The 20,505-nt window shown below is 34.8% G+C and overlaps 1 protein-coding gene across 1 annotated transcript; it reads right to left on the bottom strand.

Moving 5' to 3' along the window:
- Positions 1-92: 92 nt before the first annotated feature.
- Positions 93-19,636, bottom strand: LOC128243481 (pentatricopeptide repeat-containing protein 1, mitochondrial-like). The gene is made up of 12 exons (XM_052961277.1): positions 19,515-19,636; positions 13,983-14,811; positions 13,456-13,591; positions 11,601-11,699; positions 9,542-9,701; positions 8,183-8,323; positions 7,238-7,412; positions 4,224-4,366; positions 2,153-3,163; positions 1,639-1,755; positions 990-1,169; positions 93-282 (listed from the first exon to the last, which is right to left on the bottom strand). The coding sequence occupies exons 2-12, from the start codon at positions 14,785-14,787 to the stop codon at positions 142-144; spliced, it is 3,108 nt and encodes a 1,035-aa protein (XP_052817237.1). The 5' UTR covers positions 14,788-14,811; positions 19,515-19,636; the 3' UTR covers positions 93-141.
- Between the last annotated feature and the right edge of the window lie 869 nt (positions 19,637-20,505).

Here is a 20,505-nt window from a genome sequence, read left to right as displayed (position 1 = left end):
TATATGGGAAGAGTTTGTGAATATCTTTCATGAGATTGCGTCTCATTTTTCATGCAAATCTATCCTTTCAGCGAGGGACAATAACACTCGAGTCTTGTTATAATATTTATTTATATTTCTTGACAGTGAGGGGCAATAACTCTAAGCTTGTTCCTGTGTATCTTTCTTCTCTTCCCGGAATGTTTTCCACGGATGGTCCGGGACTTCCACAGCATTGTGCTTACACCACCTTTCGTACACTTTTATGTAAAACATGAAATCCTTCATCACCCTTGAATTCAACTGAAATAAAAAATACCTTTTTTTAATGAAAAATACAATATTTTATGCTATTTATACATTTTTTATTATTTCATTTCACTTATCAAAGACAATAACCTTAATATCAGCTAACAGGTTTGTTTCAGGTTACCCTACCAAACCATGCCTTTTTTTATCAAAGGGTTCCAAGAGATTTGCAAATAATAAACCCAATGTTAACGTTAATCCGACCAGGGGAAATTATGAGGGCATTTAATGAATTATGTCACTAATGGCCTTCCATAGAAAAAGCATTGCATAAGAGTATGTGAATATCATGTAGTTGATTGTGGAGGTTGTGAGAGTAGCGAACGAGCCTTTCTTAATCATTAAGATTTTACTTCAGGTCATTTAACTGACTTAGAATACAACTTCATTGGCTGAACTATTGTCAACACAAAATCTATCACATGAAGTGTTGAGTGACAGCGGATCTTTTATCATCCCGAAAGTTGAAATTCTTAATGATTAAGCATAGTACTTAATGATTGCATATCTACAATTTCATTGGCTGAAAATATAGTTTGTATTTTTAGCAAAAATAAACAATAAAAATAAGTAAAGCCTTAAAAACATTATGATTCAACAGCTGAATAAAGGGGCTAGTATTATTTGTAAACTTTCAAACATATATTTATATCTCTGAAACTCAATCTCCGGACCACTGACAACAAAAAAGAATGTCCTACAGTGTGTGACTCGGCCTTGACTCTCATTAGAAACTGCTCAGCTATTAGTATGAAGTGTTCCGAGGGCTTCACACCCATTTCCTGCATCTTAAGCAACAAGTCTCGTTTGTACGCAAAGTGCCGATTTGCCGTGAAGAATAGGTTACTGAAGACTAGCGCTGTAGGCATCAGGTTCGCTGCCTGAAACATACATATTGATGGGTTCATATTATAATGCTATCTCCTGATTACAGAAAAGCACTTTGAAAGCCTAGGGGTTGAATATTCAGTGGGTGACATAATGAAACAAAGCGCAGTCTGCACTGCTTATGGAGCCCAGCCTCTTGTTCTACTACAACTTTTGAGTCGAAATACACGAGCGAGCCCCTTTAAGGCTATTCAAGTAAAACTCACGGGGAAAGGCAATCATTTTCTAAGTAAATGGGTGGGTGTTTTTTTGCTTATTGAGAACCCAAAAGGGTGAATTTGCTTCTGTATGGGGGTGGTATAATTTAAAAGTGCCTTCCCCGTGGGAGTTATATGTTTAAATGAAATAGCCCTTATTAAAATCTTGAATTTTAAGGTAGCTATATATTCTTTGGGGGGGGGGGGGGTGATCAGCTGGTATTGTTTTGAACAAACACAAATCAATTAATGAACAAGGACTCACCTCCATTTCATCCAGTAGCCTCATTCCATCCTGTCTGTCCTTACAGCAATGTGCCAGTACCCCATACGTTCTAATGTTGGGAACCAAACCCTGTGATTTCATCGTTTTAACAATCTCCTGAAGAAATGATGCAGTATTATATGTTGTATAATTTATCATAAAATATATAAATTAAAGCAGAACAATATAGGTTGATAAAATATCTTAAAATATCTTATATGCATCAACCTTTATTGTGCTCCTTTAAATGCATTTTTTTCCATCCAGTTTTATTGCTATAAATTTATATACAGTCGAAACTCAGTATGTCATTGAATTTCGCCACAATAAAACAAACTTTATGTTGTCTGTCCCTCTCTCACATTTTAAGGGGTGAGTAGGGTTTTTTCCTATTATGAAAAATGGACAATTTTTTGAATACCCAACGATGAGGGTAAAAAATATTTTAGTGTTATGGGAATTTTTGTGAGTCTTTCGAGTAAAGCCAAACAAACTTTATTATTTGTTATCTTACCGTGGCCATGCTCAATGCCATAGGTTTCTGGTTCTGTCTAACCACTTCTCGTATCAGATGGTTATAGAAGTCTGTGTCAGTTTTTGACTCTGACATACACAGGGCAATGATCATATCTTTCGCTCCCGCATCCTTCAACGGAATTGCCGCAACCATCTGACTGAATGTTATCAAATCGGGTTTAAGACCGTGGCGTGACAATGACTTCAGAAACCCATTAATCCCCCCAAGCAATGCGAATCTCTCAATAGGCCCGTCAACACATTTATAGTTCAGATTTGGCATGGGACTATTGTCCCTGGGATCCAGAATATCTGGTAATGAAGGTAAAACTTCCTTTAGTTCCACCTCTGAAGTACTATCACCATCAAAGAATACATCAAATTCCCACCAAGGTTTATTTTCTTCGATAGCTGTAGACATTTCACTCATTTCTTTCGACACCGCCGATGATCCCTGTACAGCATCTAAGTCAATAGCTGCTTCTAGTTCATCATCATCACACTTCTCCTCGTCAAAGTCAGCTTCAACTAGACCTATCTCTCCACTGTGATCACTAACTCCTAAATCGTCAGTCAGTGAATGATCATACCGATCTAAGAATGAGTCAATTTCAACAAACTCTGACCTAGCATAAACATCATTCTGTAACTGGCAATCTTTTCTTAACTCCAGATTATCATTGGTATTTGAATCACTCTGTAACTTGGTATCCATTAATTGTCTCTCTTTTTTCATGGATTTCAAACTTCCACTTATTCTATTAATATTTGTAATTTTCACACCACCACTTTTGTCTGACACCTGAAAATCATGTGACCCATTTGATTGGGTCGGTGCAAATGTCCTGGTTTCCTCAGTAAGGGATGGTGAAAAGGTTGCCGTTTCCCCAGTAATGGCCTCGACAAAAGTTGCTGCCTGACCAATGCCGCACTCTTTCACAGTACGCAGCAAAAGGTTGAAACTGTTCAGGCTTGGCCTCACTCCCATATCCAACATCTTTCTCCAAACCTAAAAAAGTAAAATAAAGAAATCAAACAAAGAGGGGACACACTTTTAAAGATATATTTATCTTTCGTTTTCTCTAGATTGTACATGTGTTTCTAATTGTCTTTATGTTATGTCTCGTGTTCGCTGCTGCATGAAATATGTAAAAATAAAACAAACAGGCAACTGAACTGGCACCTGAAGTGCTAAAACCTTAATGGCTATGGGTTTGGGAGGTGCTATTGGCATCGAACGAGGTGAAGCACTCAGCCGCAGAAGCAAAAGAGGCTTTTTAGAAACCCTTTTTAGGGCTTTCCCAACTTTAAACTTGAAGCACACTGGAGTGTCAATACTAACAACAAATATAATAACAACCAAAAAAAACCCAATTAAATATTGCTTTCATATATATACATTTTCTTTTTTTTTCGTCCCTGGAGCCATTTGATCTGCGGAAATCCAAGCACAATAATTATAGTTAATCGAGGGCTCAGAAAAAAAGAATAACTTTGTTGTCACAAGTATTTGGTAAAAGATGATGGTGCATCAAAGTCGAGACAATTATGTCTTTTAAGGATGGAATGAGCAAGAAAAATAATATCCATCATGTGTTTCCTGTTTGGATTGAAAAATCCAACCCCAAGGCAGGCGCTTTAGCCAGTAACGAGGCTTGCGAAGGATTTTTAAAATAAAAGACATATTATTTTCATAAGAGTAAAAAAATAGGATTTGGCGTGTCGTTGCACAATACTCATTTAGACTGGGGGTGCTAGATGGAAAATTTCAGTGTTGCATCATTTTACAAATTCTGTCAAGTTGAAATTTTGGCCAAGGATTGCATCATTAAAATACAAGCAAATCTAAAATATTTCACATGTGTAGAAGCAGAAAAAAGCAAAGTCTTTTTTAGGTTTACCGTTAGAAATATTTTCATATCTTTTCTGTCCAAAAAGTTCTTAAGAAATTAACATCACATACTTTCTCACCCTGGGATTGACAACACCAGGGCTTTGACAATATTGAAAAAAATTCCAAGCTGAAAAATTGCGAATGACAGAAAAAATGACTCAAGAAAAACCCTTACAAGAATGGCATGCCTAAATCCTGACGTTTTGTCCGATATGCACGCCATGAGGAGGCAGTTCAATAAGTTGTCATCAACTTTTAACTGGGCCACTTCATCAGCTAGGCTAAAGGCCGTGTTCAGGTCACCACATCTACCAAACGCTGAAAAATAAACGTCATTTAAGTGGTGTTCACTGAAGTATGGATACACTTTAATATAAAAAGTTAAGAAAACTTGCCTGATCAGGTAAATATGTCTTTCAATATGGAGGAAAACTGGCACCTGTGGGTAACTAAGAAACAGTTTGCTGCCTGAAATCCTAGTCAAATGAGTTGACTTAATGTGAAAAAATATTTAAAATCTATACATACATGTACACTTGTATAACAAACATAAATTTTGAGTGATATTTAACAAATTATTAAATAATGCATTTATGATAAATATTGATAACTGATAACGCGATAATGTAACCGTGTATTTAATGACTAAAAACGCACAAATATTAAATGACGGATAAGTCCTCAAAGACTATCGTGTCATAAGGTAGAAATACCGTGTTTTTTGCATCTTTCTTTTAAATTAAGCACAGCATCCTTAATAAGAACTGTTTTCGATGCTTTTTTTCATTTTCAGTACATATAAACAATTGTATTAATTGTGGTACATCTTACTTGGGAGTAAGAGTGCATTTTTAAATATTAGTGATATTGGGGCCAGGCTCTGTGGAGTATGACACTAAGAGGGAACCAATATGTCTGTCAAGGTGATCACCAAAACTTAAAGGCCGGGGCAATTACTAATAGTATAAAAGGCAGAGAGTCAGAAAAATGGCCACTTCACTTGACCTCAAAGAGCTGTCTGTTAGTACAGACTGCCAGTACATTTTTTCAAATATAAAAATAATTAATGAACAAAAAAGGCTAAACTTTGCAAGATGGTTCATTAAATGTATCATAAACATATTTTGTGAATTTCAAGTCTCTCAAACAGTTATAAATACTACTTTCAAATATTTTTTTTTTATAACTGTCAAACAAATTCAAATTTCCTAGCAATGTAGCTCAATCGGTAGAGCGTTGGACTCTGAATTGGACAACCCGGGTTTGATTCCCGGGCGGACCGGGTCACCTCTGTTGTGATTGGTTATGAAATCCTTTCTACGACCATTTGCACTGTACCACTGCCCCTGGCATGTACAGAAGTTGTCAGTTCCTTGCAGAGGTGAAGGCACCTAGTACTGGTTCTGCCCAGGATAGGTGTGTTGAACTTACAATCTGGGACCCTTCAATGTGCTCACGCCGGGACCCGGAGTATAAACTACTAACACCACCATGTTGATTGACAGATCTTGAAAGTTCATGACCCCTCTAACAGCCAACTGAATTTCACTACCTATTCCTGTTTACCACAGGTTTACTTTCATAGTATGAGGTTGAAACTGCCATATGGTGGGAAACATCCATTATCTGGAGTGATATATACTATCAAATGGCTTATTGTAACACAATTCGTAGAAGTATTGGTCATGGTAAATGAATATTTATTTATCTAATCTCAAATGAGAAACCAATGGAAAAATTCTTATGTACCACTCTATCCGAATGATATAACACCACAAGCCATGTGAATGTTTACAATCAAAACCGCTGACCAGAGCAGACCTCAAAAACCCGATTAACCACGCCTACTCTGCCAAATAGGCTTAATTGCTGTCCAATATCTAGGCCTAATCAAAACAAAGGAATGTTGTCTTGACTGCATCACCAGTAGAAATAAAACTTCCAACAAACATTTTACAAGTACATTTATAAAGACCCCACAATGCTGCTTGAACACAGGAATAGTTAGATGTAGAGTTTTGGAAATAAGATGTGAATTGTGAAAGAAAGGCAGGTACACAACAGCCGATGCTGACCAACATTCCTGTGAAGTTTCATGAGTGAAGGTGCAATATTTTTACTAATTCAAGAGCTATTGTAAGCCTAATAAAATCTGACATGTAAAACGGCAGGCACACAAAAGCCCATGCTGATTAACATACCAATGAATCATGGGGTCAAAAGGCATCAAAATTTAACATAGTGGTTTTTGAAGGTATCAGAGAACCAGCCTACTTTGGATCTGGGCCCCATGGTTTTTCAAGGTATCAGAGAACCAGCCTACTTTGGATCTGGGCCCCATGGTTTTTCAAGGTATCAGAGAACCAGCCTACTTTGGATCTGGGCCCCATGGTTTTTCAAGGTATCAGAGAACCAGCCTACTTTGGATCTGGGCCCCATGGTTTTTCAAGGTATCAGAGAACCAGCCTACTTTGGATCTGGGCCCCATGGTTTTTCAAGGTATCAGAGAACCAGCCTACTTTGGATCTGGGCCCCATGGTTTTTCAAGGTATCAGAGAACCAGCCTACTTTGGATCTGGGACTGTTTCAATAAAGGATCTTAGTTGAAACCTTAAAAAATCTTTAAGTGACACTGTTATTCAAAATCAATACATACACATGTATAACAAACATCATTTTTGACTGATAAACCTTTAGCTACTTACTAAATAATGCATTTATGGGAAATATTAATTACTGATAACAAGATTGTAACAGTGTATTTAATAGCAGAAAGCGCGAAAATATTAAATGATTGGTGAATGCTAAAAGATTTACTGTGCTATACTATAGTCTCATAAGGTAGAAATACTGTGTTTTATGCTCATTTCTTTCGAATTAAACTCGGTATCTTTCATATGACCCATTGTTTTGGAATATTTAAACAATATTATTAATTATGGTTAATCTTATTTGGGAGTAAGAGTGCACCTTTAAGTCTGTGGGAATGTCCCAGTTGGCAACAAGTTAATTATTTTCGTTCTATACATATTGTTTTCAACAACCATACTCTCGAACAATAATATTTAACAAGTAGCAAATTAAACATAAAATATTACCCCAAGATTACTCCACTCAATGGTTAAGAACTTTTTGAGATGGGCTCAAGATTGAAAAAGACAGTAAACTGCACCATAAAAAATCACTGACCTTGAATCATAGCCTGGTATATAATGTAATTGGGTTTGTATCTGGAGAACAGCATGGCTTGACGTAGCTGTCTAGCGTGTTTGAGTCCATCCTGTTCGGGCCAGGGGGAGTTGATACAAGCATTAAAGAGACTGGTGTAGGTCTGTGGTCGAACAAACACACCCATCTTGTGCATCTAAAAATGCAAGAATCAGTGTAACACAGGACTTTATGTAGCATGTAGGTCTGGCGACAGACAATCATCTGATCTTGTGCATCAAAAAGATAGAAACAGCCTAATACACAATTTTCAGTATCCACAATAAAAAAATACTTTAAAACGATCAGCACACTCATGAAACTTAGTAACGATAAATGTGTACATGTTTCGACCCTATCATGACAATAAAAGAAGTAAAATACACTACTATATACATGTACATACAGTTTTTAAGTCTTGGAGGTGTAATTCAGTACCAACATCGACCAAATAGTTTACATTTAACTCAATGTCATACAAAAACAGATAGAACGAGTGAAACATTGAGTGTTTAAAGCTGCACTCTCACAGATTGACCCTTTTGACAACTTTTTTATTGTTTGTCTTGGAATGAGCCAGTTTTGCCTAAACTTCTGGAAACCAGTGATAAAAGACTACTGACAAAAGATCAGACCACAGTATTTCCTATTTACATTAAAAAAAGTTTACGGCTGAAAGTGTTACCAACGCTTGAAGAAATCATAACCCTTATTGGCAGTTTTCCAAACAATTGAGATCTGTTCTATTGTGAGTTATCTTGTAAGTTATATGAATTGTAGGCATTGATACCAAAATCAGCTCATTCTGAAACAAAAATTAAAACAACTGTCAATCTGTGAGAGTGCAGCTTTAATAGGGCTTTAACCCAATCAATTATATTTTTTCTGTCTTTGGTTGACGACACGAAAGTTAATTCAAAGCCATACCTGCTTGTACAGTTTAAAAGCCTTTAAGGTGTATCCACAACGGCCCAGTAGTCTAATAAGAATTGACATCTCATACCCATTTGGCATCACCCGGTCGTTCTGTATCATCCACTTGTCAAACACCTCGATCGCCTCCTTTACCTGTAGCAAATTCAGTTTTTATTATTATTGCATAAGGGTGATTCACTGAACCAAGGTGACAAGCATTGCTATGTTGGCCCCCCTTTTAATTGAAATGGATATGTGGTTAGGCCTCAGTGATTTTCTTTTGAAATTATTTTCTCAGCCTGTTCCATCCAAATTGGGATTTTTTTTCAACTTAGGGAAAAATACAAAATCATGCAAAAATATAAATATAATAGCAAATATACATTTTTTTACTTGTTTATGCATACATTATGCTGTAAAAGAGCTAGTCTTGTGTTTATATTTATTTATTTAAATAAATTAATTACTTTTTTATTCATTCACAGAATCTGTATTCAATTAACTGGGGAAACATCATGAATTTTACGGGAAAATGAACACTTTTTCGCTTGGGGAAACAGCCTTTAGAAGGCAGCAAATTGCACCAAAAAAATCACTCGGCCTAAAAATATAATTGTTTGGTAAGGGTTACATCTTGTCCAAAATCAGGGTAGCGTAGGTTGGCTATTTGTTTTAGTGTTTTTTTATTAAGCATTATGTAAGAACATTATTGTCACCGTTTGGTTATGGCATTAAAGTTTTCAGTATATCAGTATTCATTAGTATATAGGTTTTTAAATTTCATATAATAAAACAGACAAAAAAAACCTTTTTTTAACCAACAGACTAAATAAAAACGTTAGGGTTGACTATTTTGTAGGTAGAGTCGGGTAACCTGAACCAAAAATATTTTTCTTAGGCCTTATTGATTAGAATTCAGTGACAAAGCAAACATTTATAGTAGGATGTAACAGTGTATGTAACAGACACATATAAAACGTAACGGAGAACAACAGGAGATCATGCAAAGAACGAAAATAAGTGAGCAACTGTGAACATGTCAATTAATATATGACTGCATAAGATGACAGGAAACTTTGACTGACACGGCAGTGATATGAATTATGACAATGGGAGCACCTACCGACATAGCAATGACATGTAATACAATGACAGAAGCAAGGATTGACATTGCAATGACAACATGAGTAACTGACAGAAATGACAGAGACATGAAATGGTTGGTTCAAGCACAGACAGAGAAGGCAGTTACATGTAATTTGATGTCGGCGCATATTTTTCGTTTCAGACTTGAAAGTAAATCAAAATTCTATTCGAATGATTTTTCTTAGCAGAAATCACATTCTTCAACCACTTAGCATTAATACTCACCTTCCCCTGTTTCTCAAACTTCATGATTTGCCTGGCGTACCACACTGGCGGTTGGCGACGGGTATGGCGATGGTCCTTGCGGTCATCGTAGCGACTCAATCTTATATGGTTGAGAAATCCCAACTCATCATTTTTGTCCTCCTTTTCAAGGCTTTTGTAACTTTGGAAAAGAATAAATAATTTAATAAAAATAATAATAGTTAATCAAAAGTCTATGCACTGAGCGATCCCTTTATCCTCACTTCTCTATATCTTAAGTATGAGATTGTAATGAAATAAAACCAATTACGGTAGTTAATTATAATAGTTACCTAACTCAGTGAATTTTTTTAACACTATTTTCACCACCTCTGCCTTGCAAATAGGGAACAAGAGCGGTCACAGACAGCTATATCCCCCGCCTCAGTGGGGCATTTTTTGTAACGAAAGCCAATCAATGGTAAGGGTAGTTTCTCAGGAACATAAGAAATGCGTAAAATTAAGATTGCGAAAAACGGACAATATGCGCTGCATCACTATACAGTCATCAATCTGTGGAAGTTTGGTAAAAATCGCATGAAAAACGTAAGAGGAGTTGCGAAGAAACCAATTTTAAATGTAAAATAAAGAAAGGGCAATAACTCTTTCAAAAATGGTCGAATGGCAAAAGCCAGACAATATGCGCTGCGTCACTATATCGTCATCAATCTGTGAAAGTCTGGTAGAAATTGCATGAAAAACGTAAGAGGATTTGCGAAGAAACCAATTTTAAATGAAAAATAAGCAAAGGACAATAACTCTTTCAAAAATGGTCAAATCGCAAAAGCCAGACAATATGCGCTGCTTCACTTTATGATCATCAATCTGTGAATGTTTGGTAGAAATCGCATAAAAAGTGTAAGAGGAGTTGCCAAGAAACCAATTTTAAATGTAAAATAAGCAAAGGGCAATAACTCTTTCAAAAATGGTCAAATCGCAAAAGCCACACACTATGCGCTGCTTCACTTTATGATCATCAATCTGTGAATGTTTGGTAGAAATCGCATGAAAAACATAAGAGGAGTTGCGAAGAAACCAATTTTAAATGTAAAATAAGCAAAGGGCAATAACTCTTTCAAAAATGGTCACATCTGTAAAGCCAGACAATATGCCCTGCTTCACTTTATGATCATCAATCTGTGAAAGTTTGGTAGAAATCGCATAAAAACGTAAGAGGAGTTGCGAAGAAACCAATTTTAAATGTAAAATAAGCAAAGGGCAATAACTCTTTCAAAAATGGTCGAATCGGGAAAGCCCGACAATATGCGCTGCTTCACTTTATGATGATCATTCTGTGCAAGTTTGGTAGAAATCGCATGATAAATGTAAGAGGAGATGCAAAGAAATGAATGTGGGACGGACGCACTCACAGAATCGTGCCTACCATTACTATATTAATTTTCAAGGCCGGGGATAAAAAAATTGACTTTGGAATAATACAAAATCAGGCCAAAATAGCTAATATATTGGCAAATATACATGTTTTCACTCTTTTATGCATACATTTTGCTGTAAAAGAGCTCTTGTCAAGATTTTGCTTATTTTTCAAGAAAATAATTACTTTTTCTATTTATTTATGTAATATGCATTTACCAAATTGGGGAGAAAATGCAAATTTTGGGGCAAAATGGATATTTTTTGCAAGGGGAAACAGCCTTTAGAAGGCAGTTAATTGCACCCAATAAATCATTGTAACTTAATGTATCATTTAAGTAGAATTCACCACCATCTCTTTTTTTAAATGTTTGAACTTATTCTAAACTAATCCACAGAATTTATGTATCCACTCCTTGGATTATTGTTTGCTCAATGATCTACAGCATGCATATCGATGGGTGAATGCGAAAAGGTTCTAAGTGACATTAAATTAAGAAGAAGATAGAACCTTTTCGCTTTCACCCCTCGATATGTTCTATTAGTATTGCCGAATCATTAAATTACATGTACATTATAGGGATTACCCAGATGACATACTTCACCAAATGTAGCCCACACATACACACATACACATTAAAGTAATGCTTCCCAACCCCCCTGTTACCTCAGGTTTTTCTCCGCTGTATTCACTGTAACACTACCCAAGTCCTCATCTGGAGACATCGTACCAAATGTATCTATCCATTTATTAGCGGAGTCATTCCTGAAGAAACAACAACAACAACATATTATTAAAATTGTACCATGAAATATTCAACAAAATTTATAACATTTTGTATAAGTCGGTACGTTCCGGCATTATATTCTTTTCAATTGTAATTTCAGGTTTGCATCCGTTTTTCCTCTCAAAAATAGAATTAATATTGATAAAGCAACTGGGAAATTATTGAATTCTTATCTTGTAAATTCATGAATGTTTGTTTTTAATGAAAATATCATTTTCCAGCAAAATAATTATCTTTGCAACTTGTCTTAGAAACAAGCTAACAAATTTTAATGTAGATAATTTGTGTGTGTTTTTTTAATCAGAGTATGATTAAAATTATAGCCTGCATTATATTGATCTAAATAAATTAATAAGTCTTTTGACAATGTTTCAAAGTCCATTCAGGCAGATTTCAGAAAGATCTTAAAATTCTTCAGAAAGATCTTAAAATTCATATTATTAGTATTAAAATTAAATTACAATGTTTTACCCCCAATTTACCCCCTCCACCCCCTCACCCTGTGAATTATCTCTTCTAACATACTATCCACAGTTAAACTAGGTAGGTAGGTGAGAGTGATCTACACTAGTGTTACACAAGAGGTCGTGGGTTCGATCCCCACCGCGTGTACTTTCTACCCAGGAAACAGACTCGAGAGTTATTCCAAAAGCTACCAGCTTTTGTCACAATCAAACTCAAAGGGATTAGTATAAACTAAGCTACGGTAGGTAGATTATAAGTATCTTCCATGGCCGAGAGTGTAAGATAGGTTCATTCTGACCCGAGCGTAGGGTGTTTTGCTGAAACGAGGTTTACTAAGTTTCCGCAAAATACCCTGGGGGAGGTTTCGGGATGAACCTATCTTATATGAGCAGCTATGGTAGATGCTTTTTCTCCCACCTCAATTAAACAAAATTAAGTAAAAATGTATTTTTTGCTGGAACTCTTTTGTGCTTAGTGAAAATAATTGCGTATGGATATGCGATAGCATGTGGTTGTCATGGATATGCGCGCAATGATCCAGTTAATGTTAATAGTCAAATCGGTCTTTTTAAATAGTTCTAAGGAGAATGAAGCATTATTTCTTAAATGGTGCGTGAAAACTGTTTTATGGTGACATTTGAAGCGAGAAATAACTAATTAGCGTTCTAAATATTACCTTAAGACAAGATTTCCTTAATGCTACTGACGACAGTCTTCAACAAGGGAGGTAATTACAATGTGGTAAAAGGAGTCCAATACGGGCATTTTAGATAAGAATATCTAGCATGGTTAAATTATTGGATCTACTTATCTGAGCTGGGAGAAAAAACCTTCATTCTTTTGATTAAATGGGGCCCAATATAGGTTGATTACTTTTTATTAATATTTTAATGCATTTTTATGTTTAGCTCAATTTTCTTTAATAATGAAAACAAAAAAGCATATGAATGATTTGTGTACTGATAAAAAAATGGCCTTTATTAATTATAAATGAGCTTTTTCCATCAATAGCTTTGTCAAGCCACAAATTCCCTAGCTAATAAAACACCCAAATATCACATAGATTTTTTATATCTGTACACAAATCGTGTTTTTTGTTTTATATTTTAAAGTAAAATCTGTACACAAATCGTGTTTTTTGTTTTATATTTTAAAGTAAAAGAATGCATGAAATTAAAAAAAATAAATATTTGTTTGCATAAATCTATTATGTGGCCCTTTAATCAATATAATAATGAATAATGCTCTACAAAATATAAAAATATGTACCTTTTACTTTCAATGCCTTCCCTCTTGTACTCAGATCTGTTAATTTTAGAAGGCTTTACAGTTCTGTCCGATTTTGTTGGTTTTGACCTTCTGATGTTAACATCCGGACTCATGCTCTCACCGGAGTCTTCTGCATCTGTTAAAAGAGGGTTTATTAGAATTTGCCGAAAAAAGAGGATAATTGTCAGTTTCAGTTTATGATATGCAATCAATTTCATTGAGTGAGCACCACAACTTAGTATTGGAGATTGGTTTGCCATGAGCGAAATATTTACTTTTGGTGTTCACGATATGGATATGGTTTCCGACTGCGGACCAAAAGGACCAAGGACAAGATTCCTACTGCCAGCACATTCTTCTTCTAATTTTTTTATCATTATATTTATGATATAAATAACATAAAATAAATTTGATGTTTAAACTTAAATATTGATAAGTTTTCCTACATTTTTTACATATAAATATATATATATGATAACATCAAAAGCAGCTTACAGTCCTTAAATGCTATTATTATATCTACCCACCCAGCCTTAGGCTGAGTTCAGCATCTTGAATGTCAAGCTGTAGATGTCCATTTTCTGTTGAAGGAAAATTGCGATTATTATGGCCATCATCTTCACCGTCGAAGCTAAGTTCAGGGTCTTTGTAGAATTTTTTCCCGTGCAATTCTTTAAGGCTGGTTTCTTTACTTATAGGTTTTCCGTATTCTCTCATTCGATTATTTCTAGTATCAAAGGAGTTTTCTCTATGGAAGGTTTCATCTTCAAATTCAGGTTTTTTAAACTTCCTAAATGTTTCATTGTTCTGGCGAGTGTCCTTTTTAAAGGGTTTTCTGTATTCCTTCATTCGATCACTTCTTGTATCAAATGAGTTTTCTTCTCGGAAGGTTTCATCCTCAAATTCAGGGTTTTTAAACTTCCTATATGTTTCATTGTTATGGCGAGTGTCCTTCTTAAAGGGTTTTCTGTATTCCTTCACTTGATCATTTCTTGTATCGAATGATTTTTCTTTTCTGAAGGTCTCATCATTAAAACCATGTTTTTTAAACTTCCTATGTGATTCTTTCCTTGTATCGAATGATTTGTTTTCATTGAAGGTGTTATTCTTCTTCTTAAAGCTTTTTATTTTTGTATCTTGATAACAAGTCTCATCAAAATATGAAGAGAATGTAGCTGCATGTTGATATACTGGCTGGAAAAGGTGGCTTTCAGCCGGTGACCGCAGGACTGACCATTTAGATTGTAGTAGACGCCTTTTCATCCAAGCATACTTTGACCATGTACAACCGGCTGTCTTTGTCAATCTTAATTTAGCCAGCAAACCAGACATCTTTGGACAAGTTTACATCTTAATCTGGAAAAAATGGAAGAATACAATCATCATTAAAACAAGGTTGTTGGTATTGCATGTTGATCAGGACAGTCGTATTCAACTTCAATCGATTTTTGCGGTTTCATAATTTACAAGGTATTGGACTTATAAATGAAAATCCCAACTTGCCCTAAAACTTTAACCTGCCCTAAAACTTTAACCTATTAGGTTAATTAAAGTCAATCAGGGGCCATAACTTGTATTAAATATAATCGGGAGTTATGTAACCTCATTGTGTGAATGTCCTGAACAACTGTGTGAAGTATTAAGTCAATTGAACGAAGGGTATAGAAGTTATTAATAAATATCCCAACCTGCCCTCAAACTTTAACCTATTAAAGTTCCATAGTCAATCAGGGGCCATAATTTGTATTATATAAAGGATAATATGGAGTTATCTAACCTCATTATGTGATGGCCCTGAACAACTGTGTGAAGTAATAAGTCAATTGAATGAAGGGTATTGGACTTATAAATGAAAATCCCAACTTGCCCTAAAACTTTAACTGGAAGCTGACGAAATTATTAATATGCAATTTACTCTCATCTTTTAAATGAATTCTGCTACTTGTTTCCTAACCTTCAGCTTTTACCTTGTCTTTTCATGAAGGATGTCGCGAAAAAGGAAAAGTGAAATGCGGAAGAAATGGCTTTGATGATGCACAGTAAAATGCCAGGAAAATAAAAATACACTACAGCACTTAACAGTTTGTTGCATCTATGAAATTGTTGATGGGCATCACGTGAAGTTGAGATAATCTTCATTATTTTTATAAAGTAACTGTCAGTTGTTTTACCTTTGTACCTATACTTAATTGTTTCAAAACAAACAATTGTGTAATCTCAGTAATTAATGATGAATTTTCGTTGATATGTGTCATACTTGTGAACTCTGACATGCACTGTATCCATATAATATTTTAATTATATGCTTTTTTTGTAAACTAGACTCTAAAATAAGCAATCAGTTTCACTTGAATGATGATGATAAATTGATTCTTTGCATCAATTCTTAAATGAACTATAATAACCGTTTTGTTAATGTTTGTAAATATTTATGCTTTCTCCAGCAGAAAAATATTTTTCCAGCTCACAATGTTGTTTCTTGTTAAAATCTGTACCTCAAGCGGTATTTGATAAAATAATAATTACATGGCCATAAGGGGTATATGATGTAGACTAATATGATGTACAGGTTCCATAACTCTGGTGTGGGTGTTTCCCTTGATAAATTTAAAGCTTATCTAAAAAAAAGATCACAACCAATGATACATCAGTATAGTCATTGAATATTTTGAGTAAATTGAAATCTTCGCCCCATGTTAAAGAATGGCCAGATATAAATTATAATTCTATATGATAAAGAGAAACAATAATATCTTTATAATTAAAATATACTCTCGATCAGGGCACTTTCAGTTTAGTTGATATATAACAAATAGAATTATAACCAAGCAATTAAATTGAGGTTGAATAAGGAATAACTGTGAGGTTGATTTTAAAAATGGAAGTTTGAAAACGGAATTGCTAGACAAGACTATTTTATCACCACTATTCAAATTTGTCTTAATTCATATTGAATTAAACTAATCCATAATAAGTATTTGATTACATAAAATAATTACATATCCTGGATGTACCAATTACCGGTGTATTAAGCAACTATCCAATGGAATTTTGGCCAGGTTACATGCAAGCTTCTTTAAATTTCACTCATATATTTAAGAGAAATCATTTTGCCATCAGTAACAATAAGTTTCGTATACCAGAGAACACAATTATTGATTTCTTGTCGCCTTTTGTTTACCGACCGTGGCCGCCATCTTGAATTTTTTAGTTACCAAATTCCGGTGGAATCATGGGAAATGTAGCTACTGCATTAAACTTCCAGTTAGTAAGCTAAAATTATTATGTCAGCAATGTTGGCAGGTCTGGGTATAGAATTATAATTTACCTTGCAGAAATAAAGTGCATATTAAACAAAATATTGCCAAAAAAACAAAACTTTTTTTATTGGAGGAGCATAGACCTCTTTACATTTTCGGATTACACCGGTACTAGGTAACCACCGGTATTTTGTACGTTGGGGATACATCTTCATTGCTAATCACACGTGCAACATGTTGGTGCACTGACAGAAATTACCGGAGATGGCTGATAAACTAACTGGTGATACAGGAGAAACATGACGAGCAGGCCTTAAGGATTGTAGGTCAATTATTATTCGTTATGGTTTCACAAATATCTTGCAGTTTCCAATCCATAGAATATATCTATATCCTAGTCTAAAATAATAGACGTGTTATACAGGATTCTTCCAATCCCTAACGTCTAAACGGGAATGTGCAAAAAAAACGGGTGTTTTAAAAATATTGAAATTGTTTTAAGTGAAGTATTTTATGGTTGAAATTGATCATAAAAAGTTATATTCATATTTTACCATGTAAGTGAAATGTTATTTTGCACTAAACAAGCATTTAGTGCATTAAAACAAGTTGTTTACCTTTCCAATAAAACGAAAGTTGACTGACACAGACAACAATTATGCGAAGGGGAACAACTCGATAAAATCATAATAGCTCGGCCTCCTCCGACAAACCTTCGAGATAGACCTCGTTATACAATCGTAACAACTCGGCCATGGCCGAAATGTTCCGAGTGATTTAAAACTGTGCCCTAAAGCCTTGCAGGTGCCCTTCAAAGTTCATGTATATATCGTTATGTTTTGACAGAATGAAATGAAAAAAAGCCGTCAAACTCATAATTATAAGTTGGATATTTATTTTTTGTGTATGAAACTAATATAAAATAACATAATCTGGTAATATTTCTTGTTTTTATGATATTTTATAGACGCTATATGCTTTAACCCGGAATCCTGATTGGAACAACTACCCACTTTTGATACTAAACAATTTGTACGTGAAGGATTTGCCATATCAAAAATCTAAAAAAAATCCGTCAACGTACAATTATTTGGACTAATCTATATCCGTGACAGTATTTAAGAAAAAAATAAATGTTTTTTTTAACATTTCTTTAACCCTTTCCCTGATACATACGCCATTCTACTCCTCTATCGATAGCCTGATAGATACGCTTTTCTACTCCTCTATCGATAGCCTCATACATACGCTATTCTACGCTCTATCGATAACCCGATAGATACGCGATTCTACGACTCTCATTTTCAATTGTCAAAATAAACATCATCAACGATCAAAAACGCCTATTAAATGTTACTTATATCACTAATGATACAGAATAAAGTGAATTATGCAATAAAATAACCTTGTCATTATGTAAAGTTGTTGAATAAATTAATCCATTCGCGACATGAGTAAAATCCATACAACAGCACTAAAACATCGATGTTTTCTTTCAGTCTCGTGCCTTTTCCGCATGGTTGACCCATTTTTGACCAACATAATGTACAAGAGATTGTTCGTATTTATAACGACCAATAAAATTCGCGGAAACCATATATCACGTGGCGAGGTCATAATGACACAGGTAGTGTCTTTGGGTTTCAGAAGCGACCTAAATGAAAAAAATACGCTGGCAACTTCTATTCTTGATAAAGCCGTTAATTGTTTGTTATTCTGATATAATCTGATGCATTTATGTTAGCACGTACAGTAATTAATCATATAAATAATGAAAAAAGATGATATTACTATTCAAGATTTTCGGAAAATCGCGACTAAAAGAGACAGAGGTCAAACACGCCTTAAAAGTTCACAGCGCATGCTTGACGCATGCTTGTCTCGTTTTTTTAATGGAAAATACCCATACACGTCACTAGCTATTTAAAACTACCAATGATTTATATCATATAAATATATCCTATTGATCACGCGCTAATGACGTCACCTGTCATGGTTTTGAAATGTGTCAAAATGGCTGATTTACGATGTAGTAAACAAGAGTCTGGCTTGAATAAACACATGTCATTTGTCACTTCTGTTTCCAAAAATGGAATGATAATCCGGTAATAAAAATGTCCCCTTACGTCTGCTAATCAAAGTTAGTATTTTGTTGTGAATACACGGATAATAATAAACTTATATATGATATGACAATATGCATCTGCAGTGAATTTACTTGTAGTAAACGTTTTTATAGTTTTAAAGTCTTGTTCCTTCTTTTTCACCCATGGTCAATTATGTAAGAAACCCCAAAAATAATACAGCTCAGTTGTTTTTTAAAATGTTTTAAAAGCAATATTTACAGTCTTATTAGTCTGAATTATTCATCAAATATGCAGTTATATACAGCCAAACATGCCTGTAAGTGCAGATTTGTGATAGAAATTGGCTAAAAAATATGTTTGAACAAATGATATTATGGAACTATACATCTGACAGAAATAAAATTTATATCATAACAAAGATAATTTTATGCTCTAAAAATCATACATTCACATCAAAATGATAAAATGATTCCTTCTACTTCTAATTATGATCTTAGCAGAGCAGGTATCAATTTCTTACTGAATTTTCCAATACCTCTATGGAGATAGGGTTCTGAAAGGGGCCAGCTCCCTATTAGGTACTGATAAGCATTTTACAGATAAGGGCATGCACTAGTGGTAGCTTATATGGTCACTTATCTATCAGGGAAAGGGTTAAAGTTGACGTTTTTATTTGTACTTTGATATTTTTATAATACTTTTATTTACTTACTCGCAACAATTTCATTCTATGTCACAGTTTTTATTGGGGTAAAAACACGAATATTTATGCATGACATTCAGTAATCGTAATCTTTCGTAATCCTGCATGGTAGGGGCCATTTTGAATTTAAACATATCGGCGAAGCGAATAACGGGATCTAGTTCTAAATGCCGGTGTCCAGTAGCCATTTCATCAGTCCCGAAGCAAGAATACTCCAAACGGATGAAAACTGCCATTTTTTTGCTTACGTTTTTTATGGTCAATCATCGCTCTGTCAGCGTGGAAATAGCCTGTCATAATTTCATTTCTTACATTGGAGGCCTTGGGAACTTGTATAAATGTTCTCCTAGCTTTGATAAATTACTTGTGAACGCTGGATAAAGCCTTCAGGTTTGACTTATCTCAATCAAACTTACACAGAAGTTAGATATGCATGAGATCTCGAACCAGCCAGACCGCCCATCCATGGATGGATAATGGACTTTGAATTGTTAAAGCCCTATCAAAAGTTTACTCTAAGGGAGATTTTTTGCAAAGAGTTGCGTATGGTTGTAGTGTTACTCTCCTCTTGTCACCCAGGAACAGATATGCTTAAATGCCTAGTTTAATCCTTTTATACGTGACCCCCTCCCCCAAAAACCGTGTATTGTACACAACCTATGTGTATTGATCTTATCTAAATGCCTAATTGTCTTATCAAATCTCCGATATGAATATCCTGCTGTGAAGTTTTGGAGGGTTTATTATAGAAATGGACCCATTTATGGCCCTAAGCCAATAAACAAATACACATGAAATTTGGCCCTACTGTGACATCAGTGCACTTAGCAGGGGATTATCATGCCAAACTTTCCTTAAACTAGGCCTTTTACTGATTTCTTGCCGATGAGAAAACCTTCTTTTAATTGTGTAGATCATTTCCAAGTAAAGCAGCGTTTGATTTGAATTTCTATTGCAAAAATTGAAATTTTTTAGAGCTCTTTTAAAATAACCATCCCTC

Source organism: Mya arenaria, chromosome 2 (genome assembly GCF_026914265.1).
Source record: "Mya arenaria isolate MELC-2E11 chromosome 2, ASM2691426v1".
Lineage (NCBI taxonomy): Eukaryota > Metazoa > Mollusca > Bivalvia > Myida > Myidae > Mya > Mya arenaria.
This window is presented reverse-complemented; position numbering and strand designations above follow the sequence as displayed.